This window comes from Pleuronectes platessa, chromosome 9 (genome assembly GCF_947347685.1).
Source record: "Pleuronectes platessa chromosome 9, fPlePla1.1, whole genome shotgun sequence".
NCBI classification, from domain to species: domain Eukaryota; kingdom Metazoa; phylum Chordata; class Actinopteri; order Pleuronectiformes; family Pleuronectidae; genus Pleuronectes; species Pleuronectes platessa.
The window spans coordinates 1,619,755-1,644,760 of NC_070634.1; the positions used below are offsets into that span (position 1 = coordinate 1,619,755).

General features: G+C 40.2%; 1 protein-coding gene across 1 annotated transcript; it reads left to right on the forward strand.

Annotated features, from left to right (window-relative positions):
* Positions 1-1,438: 1,438 nt before the first annotated feature.
* LOC128448073 (neurturin) lies at positions 1,439-25,006 on the forward strand. The gene is made up of 4 exons (XM_053430619.1): positions 1,439-1,469; positions 17,055-17,116; positions 18,636-18,807; positions 24,597-25,006. Exons 1-4 carry the CDS (start codon positions 1,439-1,441, stop codon positions 25,004-25,006), a joined length of 675 nt encoding a protein of 224 aa, XP_053286594.1.

The following is a 25,006-nucleotide window of genomic DNA, read 5'->3' on the forward strand; positions in this document are numbered from 1 at the left end:
TCTCCCTGCATGCCGAAGTGTCCTTGAGCAGGGCACTGAGCCTCAAATTGCCATACCAGTGATGTATGATCAAGAGTATGAACAAGAGGTTTGAGTGGTCATCACTCAATCATGACTTAATTTTGTCAGACTAGCAAAGTGCTATATAAATACAGAACCTTTACCATTAACATCAGTTCAATCATCTGACGATGCTGTGGTTAGGTCTAACTAGGGTTAGGGTTAGTTCGTTTTTTGGGTCGTTTAGTTTAGAAAACCTTTATTGTCATGAAACAATGATAATCACTTTTTTAAGTTTAGATAATATGGTCATGGTCAAATTACATCCAGAAGAAGTGTCTGTAAGAAATTGTGTCACAAAGGGTGGTCCACAATTGCTAAGTCCCACATTCCAGGTTCAAAGTCCACATATTTATTCAACAAACAATATGATTCAGAAAGTCAGTTACCAGCAGGTTATGAGAGAGGTTGTGATGGATTTAAGATCAGAATTAGCAGTACTTTACCATATATAAATCATTGCTTAAAAACAAATATTTACAGTATTTTAATGCCTGATTTTTAAATGATTTTAACAAATGTTTGTTTTAAATAACTTATTTTATGAAATCATTTTAGTTTTGTTTTTTTGACTTGTACTCATGTACTTTGTAAAGCACTTTGTCACCTTGTTTAGAATAAATAAAATACATTATTATTAATTATCCCTGGGGACCTTTGTTTTAGTCTGTGTTATAAAGCCCTCTCTATCCCCATGTTTACATCTTCACTGTGAGTTAGCCTGATTCAATTTAGAAACATCACCCGGTAAGTTCACGCATGCATGCATCAGTAAAGGATGATGTTTCACAGGGTAATGTTTCTTCTTATAGGATACACTGTCCTGCTGACATCTAAAAGATGTCCAAAAAGTTCGTTCTCTTAGAACCGGCTCCCCTCAGTAGTGTGGAGGATTCCCCATGCTATCAAGTTATGGAGCCACAGTAAGCGCTTATATGATGGAGGAGGGAATATGACACCGCAGGCTTCACACACCGACACAAACACAGGGCGCGCGCACAAACACACGCACACATACACCGACACACCCACTAACAGACACAAACACACCGACACCGACACACACGCACACACACTACACATCTGGAGGTAAAGTAGTCAGTCCACACCTGTCTGTCTTACAGCAGGACGCACGGTAACTCTCTGGGCTCATCAGATGCTTGTCTGGACTCACTCGCTTGGCACGGCTCGGCTCGGCTCAGCGCTTTATCTCTCTCTCTGACTGTGTATCCAGCCATGAAGAGCTCCGGGATCCGGGCTGCGCCACTATGCCGCGGGATATGAGCGACGAAGCAACGCGGTGCTGCGAACAGAACATCCAGGTGTCAGTGGATTATCAGAGCGCCGGAGGGACAGCTGGCTTTTCCCACTTACGTCCATGATCAGACGGGACAGCACACTTGGCAGAGGTAAGACCACAATAACATATTCTGACAAAGTTCCCGAGGCTTGTAAACTCCAGCTCCCTTCGTCTAACAGTTACAGTATGCCATGTGCATTGACGTAATAATATAATCCACATGCCTTCACATGTTTTTGTGGAGAATAGGTCTACTTAAAAACATTGGGCTGATTTTCAGTCGCAGCTCCACATGGTCCCATGGTACTCTGTTACCTGTCGCCTTTTGAGGCCACGTCTCCTGATCAGTGACTGGCATGGACTGAGTGAAAGACATGAACGATACCTTATAATGACCTAGGTAATCAACTTATTTCATTACCAATACACTGGAGCCTAGGTACAGGTCAGACAGTAGTAGGTTTTAGTCTGGAAGGTCATATCATGTGGCAGAAGTGCAGCTTTAGTTCATAGAATAAGGCAGCGTCTCATTTGCAAATGATAGAGCTTATCCCATATATTGATTATTTAATTCTAGTAGAAAGAGACTTATTGCCCAAGAATGTTACTATAGTCTTATTGCTATTATTAGAACTATACTTTAGTTTCAAAAATAAAAAAGAGCGGTGTCCTTTATTATAACAGATACAAAAATAATGTTAGATTTTGACCAGTTAAAGTTAAAATGCATGTCTCTTGGAGTTGTTCAACTGTCTGCTATCCCAACCTCTGCATCTTCCAGCATGGACACCAAGTTTTCTTCTTTTTAACTGATCAACTCTTTAATAACAGCTTTATCTGTTTCTCCTCACTTTTATCATGCTCCTATTCACAAGAGTATGTAAATTAAAATCTGCTTTGTGGAGGAAGCAGGTTTGAGTGAAGATGAATTTCACAATCCATTTGGGACATTACAGATAACGATTTGTTGGACTGAGCTTTGGCTCAGCAGTGACTCGCCTCCCTGTGCAAGTGTCTATTTTGGGTACATGACTGCAATGTGCTCAGGCAATATTTAAAACTTCAATCTGTGTTGTTCACAGGAGAGGAATGTGTTTGCCAACAAGTTGTATGGGGGAAGAAGATGACTTGAGAGGCATTTACGTTTTAAGCTAATGTTTTTATTTCGACAGTGGAGCTAACAAAAAAGCAACTAGTGGCATTGCAAACCAATGTTAGATTCATGTAGTTTTTTTTATAGTTTAATATCAATGCATAATCAAGGCTTTTTTAAGTGAGTTTGTAGAGTCTCCAGCAACAGCCTTCAGCCATCACACTTAGCACAGGAGCTAAAGATCCAGATATTTTTCTCAAGAGTTAATATCAAATCAGTTAAAGCTGTACTAACTGTCAGATGAATTAATTCTTTTTTACAGATTTGCCATAAACTTGTGGACAGAGATTCTTAGGCACACTGTATGTGATGACTTTGCATCTTTCAGCTCTTTCTTCATTTTTGATGCAGTTTTAAAGAAAGAACAGAAAGAAAAAGGCTACTTAGAGTTGGTGGAGACAAGTTTTATAAGATGATCAAACAACATCACAAACCTGCAGCCAGAGAAAGATGTCTCTGCATCGGTTTAATTTGTGTAAATTTAATTTAATATTTAAAAAATGTATGCATGAATATCATTTCTGAGCATCCCACGCAGATACTTACCTTGCCCTTTTGAATAGAATAACCAAGTCAACAGTAACATTTCTCAGCACAATGTATGAGACACAATTTCCATCAACATACTTAAACACTTCGCATTGCTTCATTTGAATGAACGAGTGAGTAGCTTTGAGTGTGTTTACTGCACTGGGCACTAAGAAAAGATAAAGACATACAGGCAGACAGAATTTCAAAGTAAGAAAATGCCAAATTGTTGGAGCCCAGAATAAATTGGACCAAACCTGACCCCTCAAAGTTTGCATCTAAAAACTTGAGAAAAACCCAAACAATTACGAATAATTAAGTTGTGGGAACGAGATAAATACGTGGCAACAATCTGCACACAGTCAGAGACTTATTATCTTGTTCCTACGGATTATTCTTTTTCTCAAATGTCCCCTGTAGGTTTTAGCATTAAAATCTTTTAATATTAATGGTTATAATGGTTTAATTAATAAATATAAATATTTGATTTTTGAAATAAACAGGTTGTGTCAGAATTTACTGTGGACTTTCTCTGTATCATTCCAGACCAGGATCTTCCAGTGACCTTTAACAAGGGCTGTGAGTGTATGAATAGAACAATAAAACACCTAATATTTAAGAGTTTTATAAGTTGTCTGACAATATTTGTATATATAAGTTTCAATGTATGTGTAACTTGTCCAATATAAATTAAAACTTGTCCTGTTATGTGTAGAAACATAATCTGGAGGAGACAATTATAAACAATCAAAGTGTATTCATAGGGAAAATAGAAAACCCACTTTGCAGTGTAGCCACTAGCCAGAGAAGGGCACAAAGCAGGCATAACTCAAATGTGTGGCACTGGCAGATGGTTTATAGAGTCAAAGGCAGATGGGATAATCACTTCCAAGATGTGAGCTAGAGGCAGGGGGTCAGATCAACAAAGCTGATTTCCACCAAATGGAAAAATTGGCCTTACATTTGGAAAACACCAAACGTTCTTTTTATTGCCAAGTATGATTGCACATAGGGAAGAGCGGGGTAATGTGGGAAATTTTTTACATTTGCTCCCCTCTAGGCGAGCTAAAATGATATATCAGTAAAATTTACACATTCCCATTAATTCAGGATGTTTTCTAGCAATTGAAATTATCAAAATGTCTTCAGGACAAAGGGCAGTGAAAATATTATTGTTTTAAAAAAAGTGGTCTTGTGTCCCACTTTACCCCAGCTACGGGGTAAAGTGGTCCACTTACCTTTTCCACTTTAAAACTACCATAACAACACATGTTGTAATAGTTAAAATCCCGACAGCTAGATTGACAACCACTTATATCGGACAAGTAACAGAATCGTGGGGATTAGTCAATTAAGCCCATTTATGAATATTATGATTCATGTGATTTCTTGCACACCCTAGCTTACCGGCACATTGTTTCTCTGTCCAATTGGCAGGGACAGGGATATTGTTTTTCTCTGCGTATTCAAATGCCAGTTCACGGCACTTAACTGGAGCAAGGCCATGGAACTGGTCAGCTAGTTGTTTCAAGTGTTTGGCAAGCTCCTCCTCCATCTCATCTGTGAATATTCTCTTTACCTCAGCTACTGCACCCCAGGCTACTGATTTTACTTCCCCTTTCTCTTTTTTCTTTATGAATCTTTTGAGGGTTGTCTTATCAATATTTCTATCCCTTCCAGCTTTTCTTAAGGACATCTTTCCTTGCATGACCTCAGCGGCTACACTCTCCATCTCTGCGAGGGGTGTTTGGCCCCAGGTTGTCTTCCTGGTGTATAGTTTCTTGGCATGATGGCTTTTCTACAATGTTTATGACATTAAAAATAAAACATATATAATGTAATATAACACTAGAATAGGTTTTAGACTAAACTTAACTTGTGCTTCATGGTGGGGTAAAGTGAGACAGTGTCTCACTTTACCCCACAGCATTTGTCCCACTTTACCCCACAGCCACCGTTTTAGAAAAAACAACATCTCTTAGCAATTCAGACTAATCTGCAGCTAGCATCAATCACATGGTTTTATATGTTTGAAGTACCAACATGTATGATATAAGTTTTTCTACCTGATTGAATTTGTTTTGACACAATGGTTGATTAAGTTCAAAGCAAGAAAATTTATTTTCACATGCAAAAAACACATTTTTGTGAAAAAACATACTTTCCACTAGCCTGGATGCCAGACGAACTTAGCCCCGCCCACAACATTTTGGTCGGGCAGTTCGGTCTGGAGTCGCTCCATTGGGAAAAAATTATGGGGCGTGTTTCAACTGACCAGGAAGTAAAATTCCTCTTCGCTCAATTGGATAGACCTACAACCAATCAGAGCAACGTAGTATGTGACGCATGCTAAGCAACGCATTGTGAGTTATTTACTGGGTTCACACCGGACGCTTCAGCGCAGCGCCAAGCCTTAAATAACAGCTGGCTCCCATCCACTCCCATGTTAAAACTTTGTGCCGGTCACACCGGAGGCTGAAGCACCGCGAGGCAGCCTTGGCGCAGCGCGGTGCTTCAGCCTCCGGTGTGACTGGCACAAAGCCGTGCAGCGATCTACTGGATCAACGGGTGATATTGTTAGCGCTGCCCGGCGGTTCAGCGTCGCTTCAGTGTCCGTTGTGAACAGCCAAGCGCCGGGGCGATAGGGATTAGCGCGGTGCTTTGGCGTCGCCTCCACGTTCTGTGTTCCTCTTTCAAAATGAATGAGCTGTCGATGTCTTCTAAAACAGACTCAATGGCAGCATCTACACATCTCAGCTCGCCAGCGGCCGGCATGTTTGTTGAAAACGAATTCAACCCGAGGGCACTGTGATGACGTGGTTGATTACGTTACCGTTGATCATCTGTCAATCATCGTATAAAGCCCGCCCTGACAATCTGATTGGCCCGGTCCGGCCATCATTTTTTCCCAATGGAGCGACTCCAGACCGAACTGCCCGACCAAATCTGTTGTGGGCGGGGCTAAATTCGTCTGGCATCCAGGCTAACTTTCCACAGCACCAGCACCAACTTCTCCTTCATGGCAAGGGGGGAAAGGGAGGGGCTTGAAAACATAATGGTCAAATGACCACAAATGTGTTCCGTTGCCTAGATACAGGGGGTATCTCACATTACCCGATGTCCCACATTACCCCGTTCTCCCCTACAATATTATTGGCACTATCACCAATCTCTGCTAAGGTGCAGAGATTGGTGATAGTGCCAATAATATGTCAAGTATAAATGATGTGCAAGGGGGGGCAGAGTCAGTGTGATGCAGAGGGCTTGTTTGTGAGCCCTTCTGCCATAGGGAAAAAACCGTTCAGATGGCGCGAGGTTTTAGTCCTGATGGACCGGAACCTTTTTCCGGATGGAAGTCTCTGGAAAAGAAGGTGAGCAGGATGAGAAGGATCAGCAATTATCTTGCGTGCTCTCCTACTGGTCCTGGAGTGGAACAGGTCTAGGAGAGCCGGCAAGTCACAGCCGATTACGTTCTCAGCTGACCGAATGATCCGCTGCAGTCTGCCCTTGTCCTTGGCAGTGGAGGCAGCGAACCAGACGGTGATAGATGCGGTGAGGATGGACTCAATGATGGCTGTATAAAACTCAACCATCACTTTCCGCGGCATGTTGAATTTCTTAAGTTGCCGCAGGAAGAACATCCTCTGCTGGGCCTTCTTGATGGTGGAGGTGATGTTCTACGCCCACCTCAGGTCCTGTGTAAAGAGAAAATACAGCTTGTTCTGCATAATTGGTTTAAATGGTTTGTATTTATATAGTGCTTTACTAGTCTTGATGAACACACAAAGCGCTTTACAGTACAGTCTGTCGGTGGACATTTTGTAGAGAGACACTACAGGGCAGTCACAATATATAGTCTCTCCTGTGGAAGTTATCCAGATTACATCTCTTGATCATGTACAGTTCTGTGGCCTTTTGACTGATACAGGAAGTTGATACTGAAAACAGCTGTGTCTTTCTAATTCAAATACAGCATTTTGTAAAAAAACAAGGCAACATGTACAATGTGCTATGAGAGAGAGAGAGAGAGAGAGAGAGAGAGAGAGAAAGAGAGAGTAGCCAGACGCTAGAGAGTAGTCAGACACTCAATCCGTGAAGTAAAAAAAAAAAAACTGTTTAAAAAAAAATAATAATAATCTCCGACAGGCAGAGACGCAATGCGAGTCGCTTTCTACCAGCACCACGTCTGAACGAACCCACGTTTAACAGAACTCTACTGGTAAATAAGTAAGTACAAACTGAAATAAAAACAAACTTCAAGCTGAAGAAACCCTAAACGTTAACGGAAAAGACCCGCGAACCTGAGTGACTGAGGGACAGAGCTGTTCTGTGAGTGAGTGAGCAGAGCGGTGTGTGAAGGGGAGGAGCGCTGTGACGCTGTGTGAGGATTTTCATTCAGTCTGAGCACAGATATTGACTCGTATTACTCGTATAATACTCGTGCTCGGCAAAAGTGCTTTATCCGTACCGGATACTCGTTTCAGCCGAGTATCCGGCTCATCTCTAGTAAGCAGATATTGACAGAATAGCAGTGGCTTGCTTTTCTCATAGTAACCAGTAAAGTCAGACAGGTATAGAAACTAGGGCTGAACGATTTGGGAAAATAATCTAATTGCGATTTTTTTTCCAAATATTGCGATTGCGATTTAATATGCGATTTTTTTTATTTTATCTTCTTTTTCCCCCCAAAAAAACCATAATGAATGATTTAAATATGACCAACACAATATTAGATACATTTACTGTACAATATTCTTTCCCACATTTTAATTTAACGGCTCATTACAGAAACAAGAACAACAAATCAGTGTGCATTTAAGTAATTTAATCAAAGTCATTGTAAGTATAAACACAAGGCATTCACTTTTTATAACCTGTGTGCAAAATTTACCGTCTCGAGAAAAACATTTTTATAAATTATAGTCTTACTGCTCCCAAGTCAGTAACATTTCCAGTGTTGGGAAGGATACTATATTCTATATATGTATTCTGAATACTTGGATTACTTCCACATTTAATTGTATTTTATAAGTGTTGGAATGCGGCGTTGTTATAGTCAGTGGAGCAGCAGCAGTTTAAGCTCTGTGTCCGCGGATGCGGCGGGCCAGCTGGATGCGCTGGAAGGGCAGCTTGCGGATCAGCAGCTCCGTAGATTCCCGTTCATGTCCGGGTGGACGTGCAGCGGTATGGAGGCGCCGGGCCTCAGCAGGAACACCCCCATGCTGAACACCAGCGTCTCGCAGATGTGCATGTAGGTGACCTCTGGAGCCCCGCCGCCCCGGAGCACGGCTTGCTTTTCCGGGGAGCGATTTTCAGGTCCGCCGCCCGCAACGCGGTCAGCAGCGGGATGAGCTCGCTCTGTGAGTCCGCCACGTCAGCCGAAGACTTTAGGACCCTGTAGGTGATGCAGGCTTGGTTCGTTATCTTCTTGATCAGAGGAGTTTTGTGGTCCCGCGGCATTCTTGCTGCGGGTGAGGACAGCAGCCCAGTGCCCTACTCTCTTTCGCACGTTTTAATCGCGCACGTTGCGATTAGAAAATCGCGATTTATCATATCGCGATTTTATCGCAAATGCAATTAATCGTTCAGCCCTAATAGAAACCCAGGTGGAAGCAGAAGGAGAGCAACCAAGTTCCTCAGTAGGATCCTGATCACCATACCAGTGGTGAAGCCACATCTTCTACTGCAAAGGCCAAAACCAAAATGAGACGGTCTGGTCCAGAGAGGATGACAATTTCCTTTATGAACTATTATTATTATTCATTTTATCTATTATCTATCTCCAACCAAATAGCCACCTGGTTTGCTCAGTCACCAGCAGGCAATTTTGCTATTGCTACATAGCCAACATTAGCAATAACAGCTGTTTCTAGTTTTTCTAACAGAGAACACTGCAAGTTAAGCACTACAATTATTCCTTTACTAACCAAGGTCTGTACGAAGTGCTAAACAGCTAGCTGAAGCCTGGCTGGCCCCTCTTCTTATATTACGATGGCGAGTAACAATTGCTCAAGCTCGGGCAAAAACTATATTCAGTGGCAGAGATAACTCATAGATACCACCTAAATCTACGGTGGTATCTATGAGGTTAAATAAGGTTAAATCTTAAAGGACCCATTGAATGCCCATTTTACCACAGTTGGGGTCTTAATGAAATGTCTGTAACATATTTTGGTCAAAATACCACAAGGATCATTTTAAACAGCACCCTTTTTACCCTGTCTAAAACAGCCCTCCTCAGATTAACCTGTTTTGAATGCCCCGCCCACCCTCTCACCCCCTCTCCCCCTCACCCCTCCTCCCTCCTTCACGAGATACAATCCCCCAGATTTCTAGCTATCCATTACCTCTGTAGAAATATGGCTACTGGAGACGAAGATACAATCTTGCAACCATATCGTTTTGAACCAGAGACAGGTGGGCCGAAGCCTGGCAGCGAGAGCCCAAGCGCCCTAGCTCCCCAGCGCAGCCCCGCAGTGGGAGCTGAGTGGGAGCAGTGGGAGCTGGAGCTGGAGCTGGCGCAGCAGCAGCATCCTTCCACACTGTTGAGTCAACGTTTAGAGGTGTCCCGGAGGTCTCCCCCTCGAAGATCGGCATGTTTATTCGGCCACTTAGATGTCTGACGGGTAGAAGCAGCGAGCTAACGCTAGCTTGCCCGCGAGCTAACGAGGGGAGAGACGGTAGAGCCCGGGCTCCACCGTTCCGGCTCCGTCTCCCCGGGGAGAGGGTGGAGCGCGTTAACTCGCGTTAGCTGGTGAGCTAACGCTAGCCGGGGCGAAGGAGCCGGGCCGTCTCTCCCCGGAGCCGGTGAGATGATGGTGGGGGGTGGTCCAAGGCCATGTATCGAGACTTTGACGTATTTTTCGGTCGTAATCCCATTCGAAGAACTCTAGCGTATCGTTTCTGACATAGAGGAACCACAACAAATTGCGGGAGTTGTTTTTTTCCAGAGTTTTTGGGACGGTAGACATGCCAGATACCCAAATTAACGTGTAGAAGCACTACAAAAGTGGAATTTTCATAATATGTCCCCTTTAAGACTAGATTTTTTGTTTGCAAATGTGGTGCAAAGCTTTGTCCTTATTGACTACCATTATTTAACTCAACATATGTATAACTGTTTACTAGACATTTTGTAATCAATGAAAAGGTGAAGTCATTAGTAAGCGATGGCAGTTTGCAAGCACAACATCAGGGTCCTGGAACAAGCTTATCTAAATAGAGTGCAGTCATTATTGTGTTATAAATTACAAATGTGTTTTTCCCACTATCACATGTCATAATGTTTAATTATTACTCATATTATAAATATTAAGGTAATGAAGGCTTTATGCTGGAAAATATATCCATTGCCTAGACAAGCTATTTTTATGTGCATTATGTCAAGTGTGAGGGACCGGCTACCAGTCAGAGAAACAAGTTCTTTGGTATTTGAGCTGGGCACCACGTTGGAGTCTGGTATTCAGCTTTGTGTTTATAAAAAAGCTGTGTGTGAGTCTAGCAACAGATACATGAGTCCTCTGTTTGTGCCTGCATTCAGAGACACAGGTAGCCATATACAAGTACACCTGTGTTTGGCAGCAGTTAGATCCCGATAATCAGAAAGGTTAAGTAACAGAAAAAGAAAACGTCTGATGTAACAACAAACTGTGAGATATGGGTTTGAGAAATTGAATCAAATTGAATCAATGAATTTTGTAGCTGAGTCTGCACCTGGGTGAGAGAGTAACTGAGTGAGAGAGTGCCTGAGATAAACAGAAGCCTCCACTCCAGAGCAAAAATGAAGCTTACAGACTTTATATTTATGAACCATGAATTTTATTTTGTGTAAAAGAGGCTCATAAGAATAAGGTGTGTGATATTAACTAGTTAACTAGTTATTTTAATGTGTTGGATACAAGCTATACAGACGACATTTAAGATCATCAGACTCGTTACCGGCAGATACCTAATATCTAAAACAGAGGTCTTCAACAGGGGGTCCGCGACCCCTAGGGGGTCCGCGGAGGTACTGCAGGGGGGTCGCAAAATGTTTGGTTGATTCGAATTTTTTTAATGTAAAAAAAAAAAAAGATTTATTTTCTAACCAATTTTTTTCCACAAATTTAAATGTCTTTAAATACACTTTAACATGCATCTGACGCATTGAGAGGCTGATTTGACCCTCTGCCTGACAACCTCCATCCGTCCAAGATTAGATAAGTTGTATGCTACTCATCACGGTCAGACATCTCACTAATGTGGGAGTATGTGTGTCATCCAGAGATGGCTTGAGGATTCACTGTCTCTTCTACATGTATGTTTAAAATAAAAACATGAATCTGTGAATTACTTTAATAGCTCAGTGTTCTATGCAAGATGTATGTTTATAAATGGCAGTGGCATGGCCAACCTGTACCTAGCACATGTTTAAATTAAAAACATGAATATATGAGCCTGTGCTACATTTGAATAGCTTAGTATTGAATGCACAATAACAGGGTAGCTATGTTTATATATGGAACTAGGCCCAGCTTAATATAAAACACAATTTTATACAATTTATATAGTAGGGGGTCCCTGCTCCATCTCTCCACCAGCTTGGGGGTCCTTGGCCTGAAAAACGTTGAAGACCCCTGATCTAGAGTCTTGATTCGGGATCCAAAAAACTGTATCAGGATATATCTCATAAATAATACCTAACAAATATATTTCTTCCATGTTCTAATAAAATTGAAGGCAAGTGTTACATCTACAGAAAGTAAAGTAGGTGCTGAAGAAAAGGTGTCGTTACCGAGACCTGGGTGATTAAAACCTAGGTCAGTGCTATAGTACTTTTCCCTTTTATGCTCTCTCTTGAGGCCATGCTTTGGATACTGATGCTATGTCTCACACAGACTTCTTCACGCTACAGTTGTCCTTGTCTCATATCTCCAGTCTTTTAAAAGACTGTGATCATTCTCTGTACTTAAGAAGCTGTTTTTGCTACATTGCACGCAAGTAAACATAATAATTTTATAACAAATAAAATCTCACGACCTGTCCTGAATAACATATCTAATAAGTGAATATGCTTTAATTACCTATAAGGAGCCCACACCTTCTTCTGTTTATTGTTGTTTCCTTGGATTTTAATTGTGTTTGTAATGAGACTGTTCTACAAACCTCAACAGGCGATTTGTCAGCAGAGTACACCCTAAACCAGGATAGGGGCTGTTATTTATCTGCACACTATTATTCTGTATTGGAGCTGCACTTAACCAGCTTGTGTGTGTAGTTTAGCTCTAGTACAATGCAAAAGCAGGACAAGTGAATATAGTATATCCTCGAAGTGAAGAAAAATATATCACTGTAAGCTAGTTCAGTTCTACAAACACAACGTTGTGGGGCTGATGGCAGCTGATGGCTAAAGGCATCTTTGTACCCAGAGCTTACCTGTCCCAGACCACCTGACACACTGATATCCTAATTAGTACCTCCTGTAGCCAGGGTCCCACTCTGGCTTACAGTGTCAGGACAGTATAGAGCACTCCATTTCATTTTCACATTGTTGCAGCTCGTTTATTCAGTTTATTATGAATGGTGGAATTATTGCTATTCTGTTCATGTACTCTTTGTTTCAACCTTGGGTCCCTCATAATCAGCTCTCTCTGAGGTTTTTGCCTTCTTTTTTTGGTAATTGTCACTTACTCTTGTTGAGTGTTAAAGGCGGAGGATGTCGCAACTTGTTAATATTACATATTCCCATATTCACAAATTTGATTTCAGCTTTGGGATTTGTGAATAAAGGGTATACAAATAAAATTAGATTTTTTAATTGATAATATTACATGATAGGTAGGAGAATTATCTTGGGCACTCAGCTTGTTTTTGCCTCTTACAATCAAAGCTTTTACATTTTCTGTTTATGCCCCTTTGTTTTCTCTCTCCAATGGGTCATAATGATTTGCAGTTTTGTTGTTTAATGCCATGGTGACACTTTACATTTTTAGAATTGTAAAAGTATAAGTGCTTAAGGTGATGTCTGATAGAGCTTAAGGGAAGAGCATGGCAAATTTATTGAGGAGTTATTGTCAGTAATGGTAGAATATGTGAGTAGGCCTTTTGTATATCAAGCAGTCTTGTTGTAATCATAGTCTATGATCAGCTGCCACCGCGATCAGGATCCACCATCACCAAGATCCACAATCCGCCATCACAATCTCTGTCAAGTAATCAATCAATCAATCAAATTTTATTTGTGTAGCCCATATTCACAAATCACAATTTGTCTCATAGGGCTTTAACATGGTGTGACATCCTCTGTCCTTAACCCTCAGCACGAATAAGGAAAAACTACTAAAAACCCTTTTAACAGGGTAAAAATACGTAGAAACCTCAGAGAGAGCCACATGTGAGGGATCCCTCTCCCAGGACGGACAGAAGTGCAATAGTTGTCAGGTTTAGGAGAACATCATCAAGATTAAAGTTTTTAGCAGCATTGATGAGGGTAAACATTTTGAAGGATAACTTCAATACTATATGTCAAGCAGTCCTGTAAGTAAGTAATATGCATTATATAAGAAGGAGAAGAGGAAAGAGAAGCTCCATGTGGCTTATAGCAGCATAACTAAGAGCAGGTCTAAGACATATTATTAAGGGCCTTGAAGTTGAGGAGGAGAATTTTTGATCATATTCTAGATTTAACCGGAAGCCAGTGTAGTGAAGCTAATACTGGAGAAATGTGGTCTCTTTCTTGGTTCTTGTCAGGACATGTGCTGCGGCATTTTGGACAAGCTGCAGTCTTTAATGACTTACTGCTGGAGCCTGATAATAATGAATAATTATCACGTCTGGATATAACAAAAGCGTGGACTCGTTTTTCTGCATTTTTGGAGACAGGTCAAATTTTTATATTATACACAAATTTGTTTTATGAGAATCAAAGGACAAATCTGGATCAAAGATAAGTACCAAGTTCCTGAGGGTTTCATTGGAAGCAGGGGCAATGCCATCTTAATAGCTATATCATTAGATAATACATTTCTAAGGTGTTTAGGTGTTTAGTCTTGATGACTACTCACAGTATCTTGTCCAAGGACACTTCGGCATGTAGCGGGGAAAAGGACTACTGCTCTACCCGCTCAACCACAGCTGCCCCTAAGTAATGACTTACTTACTTACTTATTGGCCAGTACCCCTGTCCCAGAGAGCTGAATAGATCTGTTCCATACTCACCTTTTGTCCTTGATGCAAGGGTGATGTAGGCGCAGGTGCTGTGTTGTTTCAGTGCAAAAGAAATAGTGTTTAGCACCCTGTTTTTTTTAGAGGAAATTTAATTCATACCGAGTTAATTATCTTTGAAAAAGAGAAAAAATAGAGAGAAAGAATAAAAGAGGGCGACTGCTGACTGTGCGCTACTGTACCGCTACAGTTAAATAAGTTCAGTTTTAAAGTAAACAGTATGTTAAGAACTTTGGTGTCTTCTGAAATGTTTTTCATTAATTATTGCTGTTATTACAATATATTATCTATACTAAAGGCAAAAATGTCAGTTCAAGATCAACTTTTTCATGTGTTTAGTTAGGCTAGGCTAAACTGTAGTAGCTTAGTCAGTGTTGTGTAATCTGATCCAAACCTCCCCTTTCTTTGTATTATGAGGCAGAGAGGAAACTTGAAAACATCTGTGTTATGTCAAATATTTGGATTGGATCCCAGATCCTTTCTAGGATGTTGCATGCCTTGCTCCTTTTTATTAGTTCTGTTTTAAGGTGCGTTAATGGTTCATTAATCAAGAAGCTCTTGATCCAGTGAATTATTTTTCAGTAGATCCCGATGGTTAAAACAGTTCCTTTAATAAAAGAGCTGTGTCCGCCCCTTTGCTGCCTTCAGTATTTACAGCTTGAGCTGGTCTAGAGTTTATGGACTAGAAATGGACTTTCATGTTTTTTTCCTCTCTGATATCACCTGTCTGTTGCTAGTTCTTTGGATTTTGAACTAGTTTCATTTCTATTGTTTTCTTTGCTGCTCATACTGAGCTCTTCTGTTTACATAAGACAAATAAAAACATCATTCCTATTTCTTCCTGTGTGACAGAGGATTTCTCTAAGCAAAGACCTACCAGCTGCCAAGTTTATAAAATATAGCAAGTGTAAACTGAGTTATGCAGTTTGACATTTCAGAGGCTGCCTGAACTTATGAAAATGTATTAGCATGAACAGATGATATGATCAGACTCTGTTAGTGACTTCTTAAAAGAATGCAACAAATCTATCTATCAATTTGTCTGAGAGGCGGAGTAGCAATTTGTCACCCAGATTGTGTGAGAGACAAAAGCTGCTTTTAAAGTGCATCCCTGAACTTGACATTACCTGAGGCTGCATGTGTTAGTGCAATTATCTGAATCAGTTGAACAGGACATTGCATGTACCCTGACAGTTACCTAACTGCAAAGTCTTTGAAATGTCTAATGTGAAATCTGGAGAATTCAAAGCGTTTGAGTTGTATGTGTTATTGATGTTTCTATCATTTCCCCTGCAGGCTTTACCCCCCCCCCCCCCCCCCTTCTAATCGTTATCTAAAATCAATAACAGATTGAACCATATTTCCGGACTTCTGAACCCCATATGTGTCTGTCTTTAGAATATTTCTTTCATTTTTGCACAGTTAAAAATTGACCTGATTCGATTTAATTAGTCAAAGATCAAGGTCATGGTTACCTCATATTATTGTGAATGACAATAATATGAATATGACACAAATATTCACTTTAACTAATTTAAAAATGGGTGGCAAAATCCAAGGTCAAGTTTACTGTGACCTCATAGTCATGCTTATATAACTGACAATTAACTTGTATTCACTGTTCAGTGTTACTGAAGTAAAGACTGGCTGCTGCAAAAAGAGCTGTTTATCCAGAGAGGCTCATCTCAGTATGCAGAGCCCTGCACCGGAGAATCAGCTGTTGTGTAGATACCCGCTATCATGAATGCGCTGTTGTTGTGATCAACAATGTCACTTGAATTGATGAGTCCCAGTGGCCACTACTACAGAGCACTGCTCGCCCGTTTATTCAAATTTTACACATTACATTGCACTTCACTGGCCCCTTCAGAATACATATTCCAAGTAATACATATTCCAAGTGTAACATGAACAATATTCGAGCCACATACAGACAGACAGAGTTTTCTGGAATTATTAGATAGATAGATTAGATAATCGTACATGTCAATGCAGTTATACATCAAATTTTTTGACTCAAGCCGCACAGGTTGGCAGTGGTATACAATCACAGTGCAGTAACTCTAGTTTATTTATGTGAATTTTGGAAATCTTTATACGGACCAGACAACAATTACACAAAATGCTTGTCTGAAATGTTGTCAGAGTGACATCCTGGGTTCACCCTCAGTTCCCATTGAGCTGTGGTAAACAGAGTATGAACCACCATTGAAACTCTTGATTGATGAAGATTCAACAAAAGCAAATGTACCTTGTTATTAAAGTGAAAGAAAACCATAATTCCTTTTTTTTGGCTGTCAGACAGTTGATTAATTAAGTGGAAATTCTTAATTTCAATTTAGCATATACAGTAGATATAAAATTAAGATATGAGGCAAATTAGCGACATTAGGCATAACAGGGTATAGCCTTAATTTAACAAAATTTCCAGTCTCTGGTATGTTTTTGATGCTGCTTTTGATTGAAATTGAATAACAGCATATGTTTCTGTACAGTCATTGCTGTTCCATCATCACAGTATTTCAAATACAGCTTAATACCTCAAAATAACTAGGCTGCACAGTCCCAAGGGGCTAGTATGTATTTTCCACTCCAACCAATAGATGGCAGCAGAGTGCTTCCAATACCTTCCTTGGTATGTGTAGTATTTGCACCGTCAGGCACAATCGTCATCTCGGCGGCATTAAGACCGGAATGGGGTTTGAGGCAAATTCACGACATTCTTCTACAAGGGGTTAAAAAAATGATTAACTAGACCTATGAATGTAGAGTTCTTTTCTTTATTATTATCATTATTATTTAATTTTTCAGATGACAAAACCTGGTGGAGGCAGGAGACGTCGACAACCCAGCATCACCTGAAGAACTGGAAGGTGAGCGTGCGTCACAATGCGGCTAGTCTTTTTTTAATTTTCCAGCTGATCAGAGGTAGAACAATCCGTGAAGATTCATTATGCATAACTTTCCATCCAATACAGTTGATAGATTTAAGTATTCTGTAGGACTGTACAATGTATCCACAGATCTCATCTAAAAGGAAAAGTGTTTCCTTCTGTTCTGAATAAATGGAAAAAGTGACAGGCTGTGAACTCAGGTCTTTATCTGTAAGCTAACCACTATATTATAAGTTACCTAACCTATTATTTAATTAATAATTTGTGTTTTGTTACATAAGAATAGACTCTGAGCAGTATTATTGTCTTACCAAGTGTTATTTAGCGAAAACAAAGTTTCACATGGTACCATATCAGTTTTTTAATATTAGTTTATAAAAACGTTATGTCTGCAGTAACAGTTAATTCTAATAACTCTACCCCCTCTTTCAGAGCATTTCAGCTGCATTTTCAGTCATCTGTCTCTCACATGTTTGATGGAGCATTTTCACCTTTACTCTATTGAACTGCCTAGAGAGGTAACCTCTCGTCTTTTGCTCATGCTATACTGGTATACACCTGGCAACTGCAAAGCTCCACACTGTCTTTACCCTTCATCAATGAAAGGATGTCTGACAATCGGAGTGAAAAGTAGGCCAGAAGGATATGCTGGCAGACATTCTGCATATATGTTTCACCCCCAGCCAGTTTCCACTACACTTCCCATTTGATCTGGGCCTGAAGTTCCTGCCAGACACTGCAGAGAAACTCATTTTCATAAGTGATGTTAAAATATTAACCTTACCTGTTCAGTGGGAAAGTGTCATGTGTCAATTAAGTAATTAAAAAGGTGTAGGTGTCGGCTGCAGGTTTCCCATAAGACTGTAGAGAGAGAGGGCCTCTACATAGGTACCATCAATGAAACAGGGTGGATCAGCTTACCCAATGCAGCTTTCAGTTTCCACAATGTATGTAACACTGTCGATTATTCCGTTAAATGCAAATACTTAAGTCCTAGTGGTTTGGCTGAGTATTTACAGCATCGGTTAGAATAAAAACTTTGTACCATAATGGAAGGTTAATGATTTGAGGAATTGTTATCATCATGATTCTCATCAAACTGTGAACTTTTTACAAGACCATGATCTTTTATTAACCTGAACTAAGTTTAGCGAGTCCCTCAATAGAACCAAAAATATTTCAGAACGTTGAAAACGTTTCCTGTTAATAAAAGGTTCTCTAAAGGAAATTGAAATCCTTATGTGTTAATGTTTCACAGTTATAAAACACTGTTGTTCCTAAATGTTCACTTCTGTCTGTCAAATTATTATAACTAGGCGACTTCTAGGTCTGTGAGTGATGGCTTGCTAGCCCAGCACTAGACAAAACCTCTAGACAAAAGTATCACTTAATCCTACAACCTGGGAGCTCCATAAAAACATACAACCTTGTCCACATGCATCCCACAAGACAAAAAGCCTGTTCCCTACAGTAACAGTGTGTTCCTTGATACTGTCAGGTGTTGTTATGGGTGGTGGCGTCGTTGCTGACACTGGTGGAAGATGTGTTTTCTGAGGACAGTAAAGAGGCTCAGTCGGAGATTCAGCGTGTCCTCAAGCAGCCCTCCTGGTCTCCTGCAGAGGACCTGGAACAGGACAGCAGTGTCCACATTCCCTGGCCTGATGCCTTTGGTAAGTAATTTACTGTCTTATCTCACCAGCAAGCTGTCCGGTATCAGTATTTGTGTTGGTTAACAACAAATTCGGGCAGTTCAGTCTGGACTGGTCTGTTCGGCACATACACTCAGTGAGCACTTCAATATGAACACCTGTAAACATGGTAGCAGTCGAGTAAACGACAGTTACAGGTCAAGAGCTACAGGCAAAGTGAGTATCACACATCAGGATGAAGGAAAAAAACGATTGATCTCAGTGACTTTGCTGAAACTGATGAGAGGCAAGTCAGGTCAGAGGAGAATGGTCGGACTGGCTGTAGCTGACAAAAAGGCTATGGTAATTCAGATAACCACCCTTTACAACTGTTGTTAGCAGTAAAGCATATTTCATTACAGTTGAGGGCAGACCTCTGCTCTGGCAAACTTCCTGTTTGATGTAAAACTTTACATCACAACCGCTGAACAGAAAAACGCCATTATAGTGACCCTGTCCCCTAAGCCGAGCAGCTGAACTGTTCTGAGCCAATCAGGACGTTGCATATTACGTAGTCACTATTTATGCTGCTGGTTGGTTGACTTTATTGAGTTTGTGTGGAAGTATTAGGTTTTTCTTGGATTTAGGTTTTATGTTGGATTCTGGCTGAATGAGTTTGCTGTACCCCTGAGCTTTAGTTAAGGAGCCAACTTATTCTAATATAAAAACTGTGTCGATCCATAGGGATCACAGATCAACAATTGTCTGTTACACCACTAGTTTATCCTATTTAAATTTTCACTAGTCAATTTTCAAAAGTACTAAACAAAGTGTATTGTTATTTTGTATGTTGGTTAACTTTGTAAAGCTTACCCAGTGGTTGGAGCCTGGTAACATCAGCTGCCTGCTGCTTGGCCTTTATAAACTCTTGTGATTGTAACATTACTCAGACGGTTTCTGTGCTGCTCATTCGTATAATAAAAGCTTCATAAATCTAAGATGGAGGCCGTAATATATCAGCATGTCTCTACTTGATGACTAATATAGCCTTTGGAAATTTGCCTGGTAGTTTTCAACACTGATTGTGGCCTTGGTCAATAGAGCAAGGCCCCCTGTGTACGACAGGGTAAAAATAATTACACCGGTTTGCAGGTTTCTGCCATGCATCACAGTCCTCTTCAACACAGCCAGCAGAGAAATAAGATGAACAGCTTTGGATTAAATGTCTGTTTATTTTACCACTTTGGTATGTAGCAAAACCAGACTCTCTTTTATTATAAATTATATTTGAATAATGCTCACTCTATCGAACAAAAAAGATTAAAAATAAATCGATAAAAACCTGACACCCCACCATTACTACTGAATCCGATAAAAGGTGTGTGAACTGCGAATCAGTGTAATCTTTCAGTTTCAGTCATTTATATTTCTCTACTTAATTTTTGTATTAAACAACTGTTCATGCTTGTTGTGCCATTGGCAGGGTTTAGACTGAACAAATACAAATTATATTTACAGTATCAGCATATTCATATATTCGACATATAACACTCTTATTGAACTGGCCTTTTTCTTGTTTTTATATATAAACATATATATGTATATATATATATATATATATAAGTACATTTCACATATAAACAATGTTAACAAACATTAACAACTAAACAGCTTTAACTTTCCTCTCTGTTCCCACTTTCTCTGGTTCAGTGAAGTAAACTGTACCATGTGCTCCCAGGATTTACTACCATAAAGATGGAAAAAGCTGCACAGGTAAAATAAAACTACTGAAATGTGAGAAAATTGCGCAGGTAGAAAATAGAAACAGTCCGTCAAAATGTTATAACAGCGTCTGGGTCCATTTAGAGCGACTTCTGGGTCCGGTCTGCAACGCGGCCCGACTATTGCTGTCCAATGCTAAATGTTAGTGGGAGTTTTTTTTTGCTTCAGCTATGACTGTGCACAGCCACCTTCCATACGACGCGTCGGCCAGCCATACCTTAGTAAGAACAGACAATAATTAGTACATTTATCAAATATTTATATTTTTCAATTAAATGTATTGAAGTGATAAAACTCTTGTTAGAATCTTTCTGCAGCACAAGTGATAAAAAAGACATATGAGATAAAGGTCCGGGAGAACAAATGAAGTAAAGATCATTATTGAAAGAAATTGAGGTGAAAGTGTTTGCAAACAGAATATATGGTGCATGAGTGATATGGGGTCTAACGTATAGAGCATAACAAAAGGTCAGCAAAAACTAAACTAAAAGGTCCTTTGACCGAAGAATATTAAGGTCTGAGGACCAAATTATACAAAATGCAAACAGAAATTGTCAAATTGTACATTAACCGAAAATAAATTAAGTTTGCAATGATGAACAGAAATGAAGTAAGACCGTAAATCCGAACGTAAAATAAACTGCGCAATGCATATGTCACGAAGACCGTATGGCATCCGAAGACCATGCAAGGTCACCCAAACCGCGTATGTGGGGGGTGACCAAATGACGAAATGTGAAGATCTGAAGAAAGAAAATGTTGCTTATATTACTAGCACAACCAGATCCATTGAGTAAGATAGCGCATTTTGCATGAGGGATGTATAATGTTGAACGAAATAAAAGGTCAGCAAATCGACCAAACAAACTTTGATTAAAGGTCATTCGACCAAACGAAAATTAAGGTCCGAAGACCAAATAATAGAAAATGCCCAAAAATGTATAAGGTCGTCAACCAAAAAGAAATTGAAGTAAGCGTGATAATCTGAAATTAAGGTCCTAAGTCAAACGGAAAATACAGTGCACAATGGATACGTCGCAAAGACTGCATGGGGTCTGAAGACCATGTATGCAATGAGTGTGGATAAAGACCAAAAGTGGAAGAAAGTGCATTTTGAAAATGTATAAGTGCTTATATTACTAGCAAAACCAGAGCCAGTGAGCAGATAATATATTAAACCACTACAAGTTATATGCATGACTTAGTGATATCAAGGTTTTAGAAATCTTTGATTTGCATAGACAGTGTTGACGTCGGGGCGAATAAAGGAGGTGAATGTTTTTTTTAAGAGATATATAAATAGAGGCACAGAACAATGCAAATGCGCTCCAGGCAAAACTAATAATACATTCCTCATATTAACCCTGGCTGATTCCAAATATTTAAACAGAGGATCTTGTTTAATAGACTCCTAGAACATGTAAAGGAGGAACTGGGGGCAGGCTTCTAGACAGGTGCATTGAAATGTGTGGAAATGATATTGACTACGGCTTGGTTGTCACAAAGGACAGAGAGCTGTTGCGTTTCCAGTGCTGGCCCCATACATACTTTGGGACAGAGCCCCCCTCTGTCCCAAAGTGTGTGACCTGCCGCAGGAATTAGGTTTTGAGAGCTTCAGATTTAAATCGCTGATTAACGCCAGATAGCGTCGCGTTCTTGTCTTATTTCAGGGTAGTCAGCAGATTGTGTCTCGGTTAATGCTGAAGCAACAAGGAACTGGCCGGACGCTAAGTCTCTGTTTGGACGCGGATCCACGGATCTGAATGTTGCACTCGGGCCTGGCAGATGAGGCTGACTAGATTAATTTCTTTGTAATATTTTTTTATCTGAGCTGTGCGGATGGATGCTGGGGTCAGAAACCTCCTGGAAACAATCATTGTAAGAGTCCAACATCGAGATAAAAAACGATGCGAGAATAAGTAAGGTGTGCGAAAGATTTGCCTTATGCGCGTCACTGAATGATGGGTGACTGTGAAAGAGAGAAAAGGCGGTTTAAAGATTGACAGCAGCGGCATGATTGGCTGGAAGAGACTGCAGCAGAATCTGTACTAGTGTCTTAAGTGAACTCAAAGAACAGATGCTCAAATACTGTGTCTGATGCAGTTACTGCACGAGGTCAGTCACTGGTGTTTCTAACTCTATCTTGTGGTGCCCTGGGGAATACCTAAGTTGTGTTTGTCCTGTTCGTGTGATGCTTTAATCTTCAGTATAGTGTTTTTGATCACAGAAAACCTGTCTCGTGACTGCATTCTCACAATAACAGTGTTTAATAGAGTTAGACATGATTGCCTAATCCCAATTCAGTTGTAACATGGAAGAGTTGTATAATTACATGAAATAATGCAGATCCATGTGGCATGTTTTAACATGGCTGAATATGCATCTGACTGAGATGATCCTGTCGTCTTTGCCTGGGGAATATTTCTATGCATTTTTCTCATCTTTTTTTTCCAAATGATTACAAGCTTTCTTTTAGTAAAACATCAAGGCATGAACTGACATGCAGCTAAACTACTGTAAATACGCCTTCTACAGTGTTACTAACCATCCACAAGGAAAGTATTGCGTGGAGACATTTAGAAAAAATTCAGGGCAAAGCCACCCCCCAGGTCAGGAAGTGAAAATCATTCAGACCTGGGCCAGGTCTGCACAGCGTGGTTGGTAACTCTTGTTTGAAATGTTCCTGGCAACCAAGAAAACAACTTCAGCCTCTGTTGGAGCTCAGCCAGCAGCTCTCCTCCCCTGCTGATAATGATGCCCCTCAGTGGAAGTACATTTTACACTGCTCAACCTGAGATTTTCCCTCCCACTTTCAACGGCCATGTCTGCTTTCAATTTCATCAAACATGCTTCCCCCCTGCTATAACTCCATTCTAATCCAGTACATAAACTTAAGTGTGAGAAGTTTTTCACCTTCCAGTCTCTTCTAGTGCATAAAGGCCATACTTGACATATGGGCCTGTGTTCACCTAGTGTCTTATTTCATTATTATGAATTATTATAATCATCTTCGGAGTCATTCACAAAGTAGTGAAAAGCATTTTTTAAATTTCACTCACTCTTTAACATTGGTTAATTGGTGGGTGACTAGTTGCTGTCCATGAATGTTGAATACAACACAATACATAAGAGTAAGAAACAGCATTTCAGGAAATTAGTGATGTAAAATATAGTGCTCTGTGAGGTGATCAGCCTTTACTCTTACAATTTGGAAAAAATTGAAAATCTCCTTTCCTAATCAATGTTTTAACATAAGTATATATCATACCTTGCATAGGTATTTTTAACCTCTGACATATTTGTTAAATAGGGGAAATTTGTTATTTGTTATTGTTATTTTTTTATTTGGAGGGCAGCCAATCCTGTGAGGATTTGGATCATGTCACAAGAATGAAACAGCTCCTCTGTCTCTATTACAGGATTCTGACCATCTTCAATGTTGCATCGTTTTAGGTCCGGAGTGTAAGATTAAGTTGAGAGTGATCTATTGGCAGAAATTGAATATAAAATAATCCTGTTGTTATTTTTTTACTATTGTGTTTCATCTAAATTGTATGTAATGTTGTTTTCTTTATCCTAGAATGAGCCCTTTATATCTAAATACTTTATATTCACATCAGGAGCTGGTCCTCACTACGGAAATTAAATTTTTTTTTACAGTTGTCCAAACTGTACAAACTAAACACCTTTTGAGTTTTTATGACAACTGAAGGCTACCACAGGTTCTCTCTCATGTTTGGAGGGGAGCAGTATTCAGCTGCCACATGCAACTTCACCACTAGTTGTCACAAGATTCTACACACTGCACCTTTTAATGTTGCTGCTGCACAGAATTGAATTTGATATCCTTTCTATCATAAAGACTAATTAGATAAGTTAGGAAGAGTTGAAGTTCCTTAACTATGATTAAGAAAATTAAAAAAGATCTTGTCATGCCTGGGGCTTAGATATGTCATCTCACTCAGTTTGGAATCTTACAAAGCAAATTATATTTACATGAATTGAATAACTGACTGTCCAAGTGCATTTGTGTTTCCTATTCCTTGTAGAAGAATTGTCACTGTCGAAGGAAGAGGAAATTCACCAGGATAGATGGCGGCGCTCCCCCCGTAAACCACACTTGCCCAGAACATCAAGGAAGAACCGCACGAAGACCAAAAGCAGCCGTGACTGCCATTTGGAGAGGAAGGAGATGCGGGTGCGGGATCTTGGCCTCGGCTATGATTCAGATGAGATAATCCTCTTTAAATACTGTGTTGGCACATGCCACAGCTCCCGCAGGAACTATGACCTGGCCCTCAAGACTATGATGGACAATGGGAGCATCTCCGGAAAAAAGGTCAGCGGTCACCCCTGCTGTCGGCCTACCCGCTATGAGACTGTGTCCTTTATGGACACCCAGACTACATGGCAGACAATTAAGTGGCTCTCTGCAGCCAACTGCAGCTGTGTGGGCTGA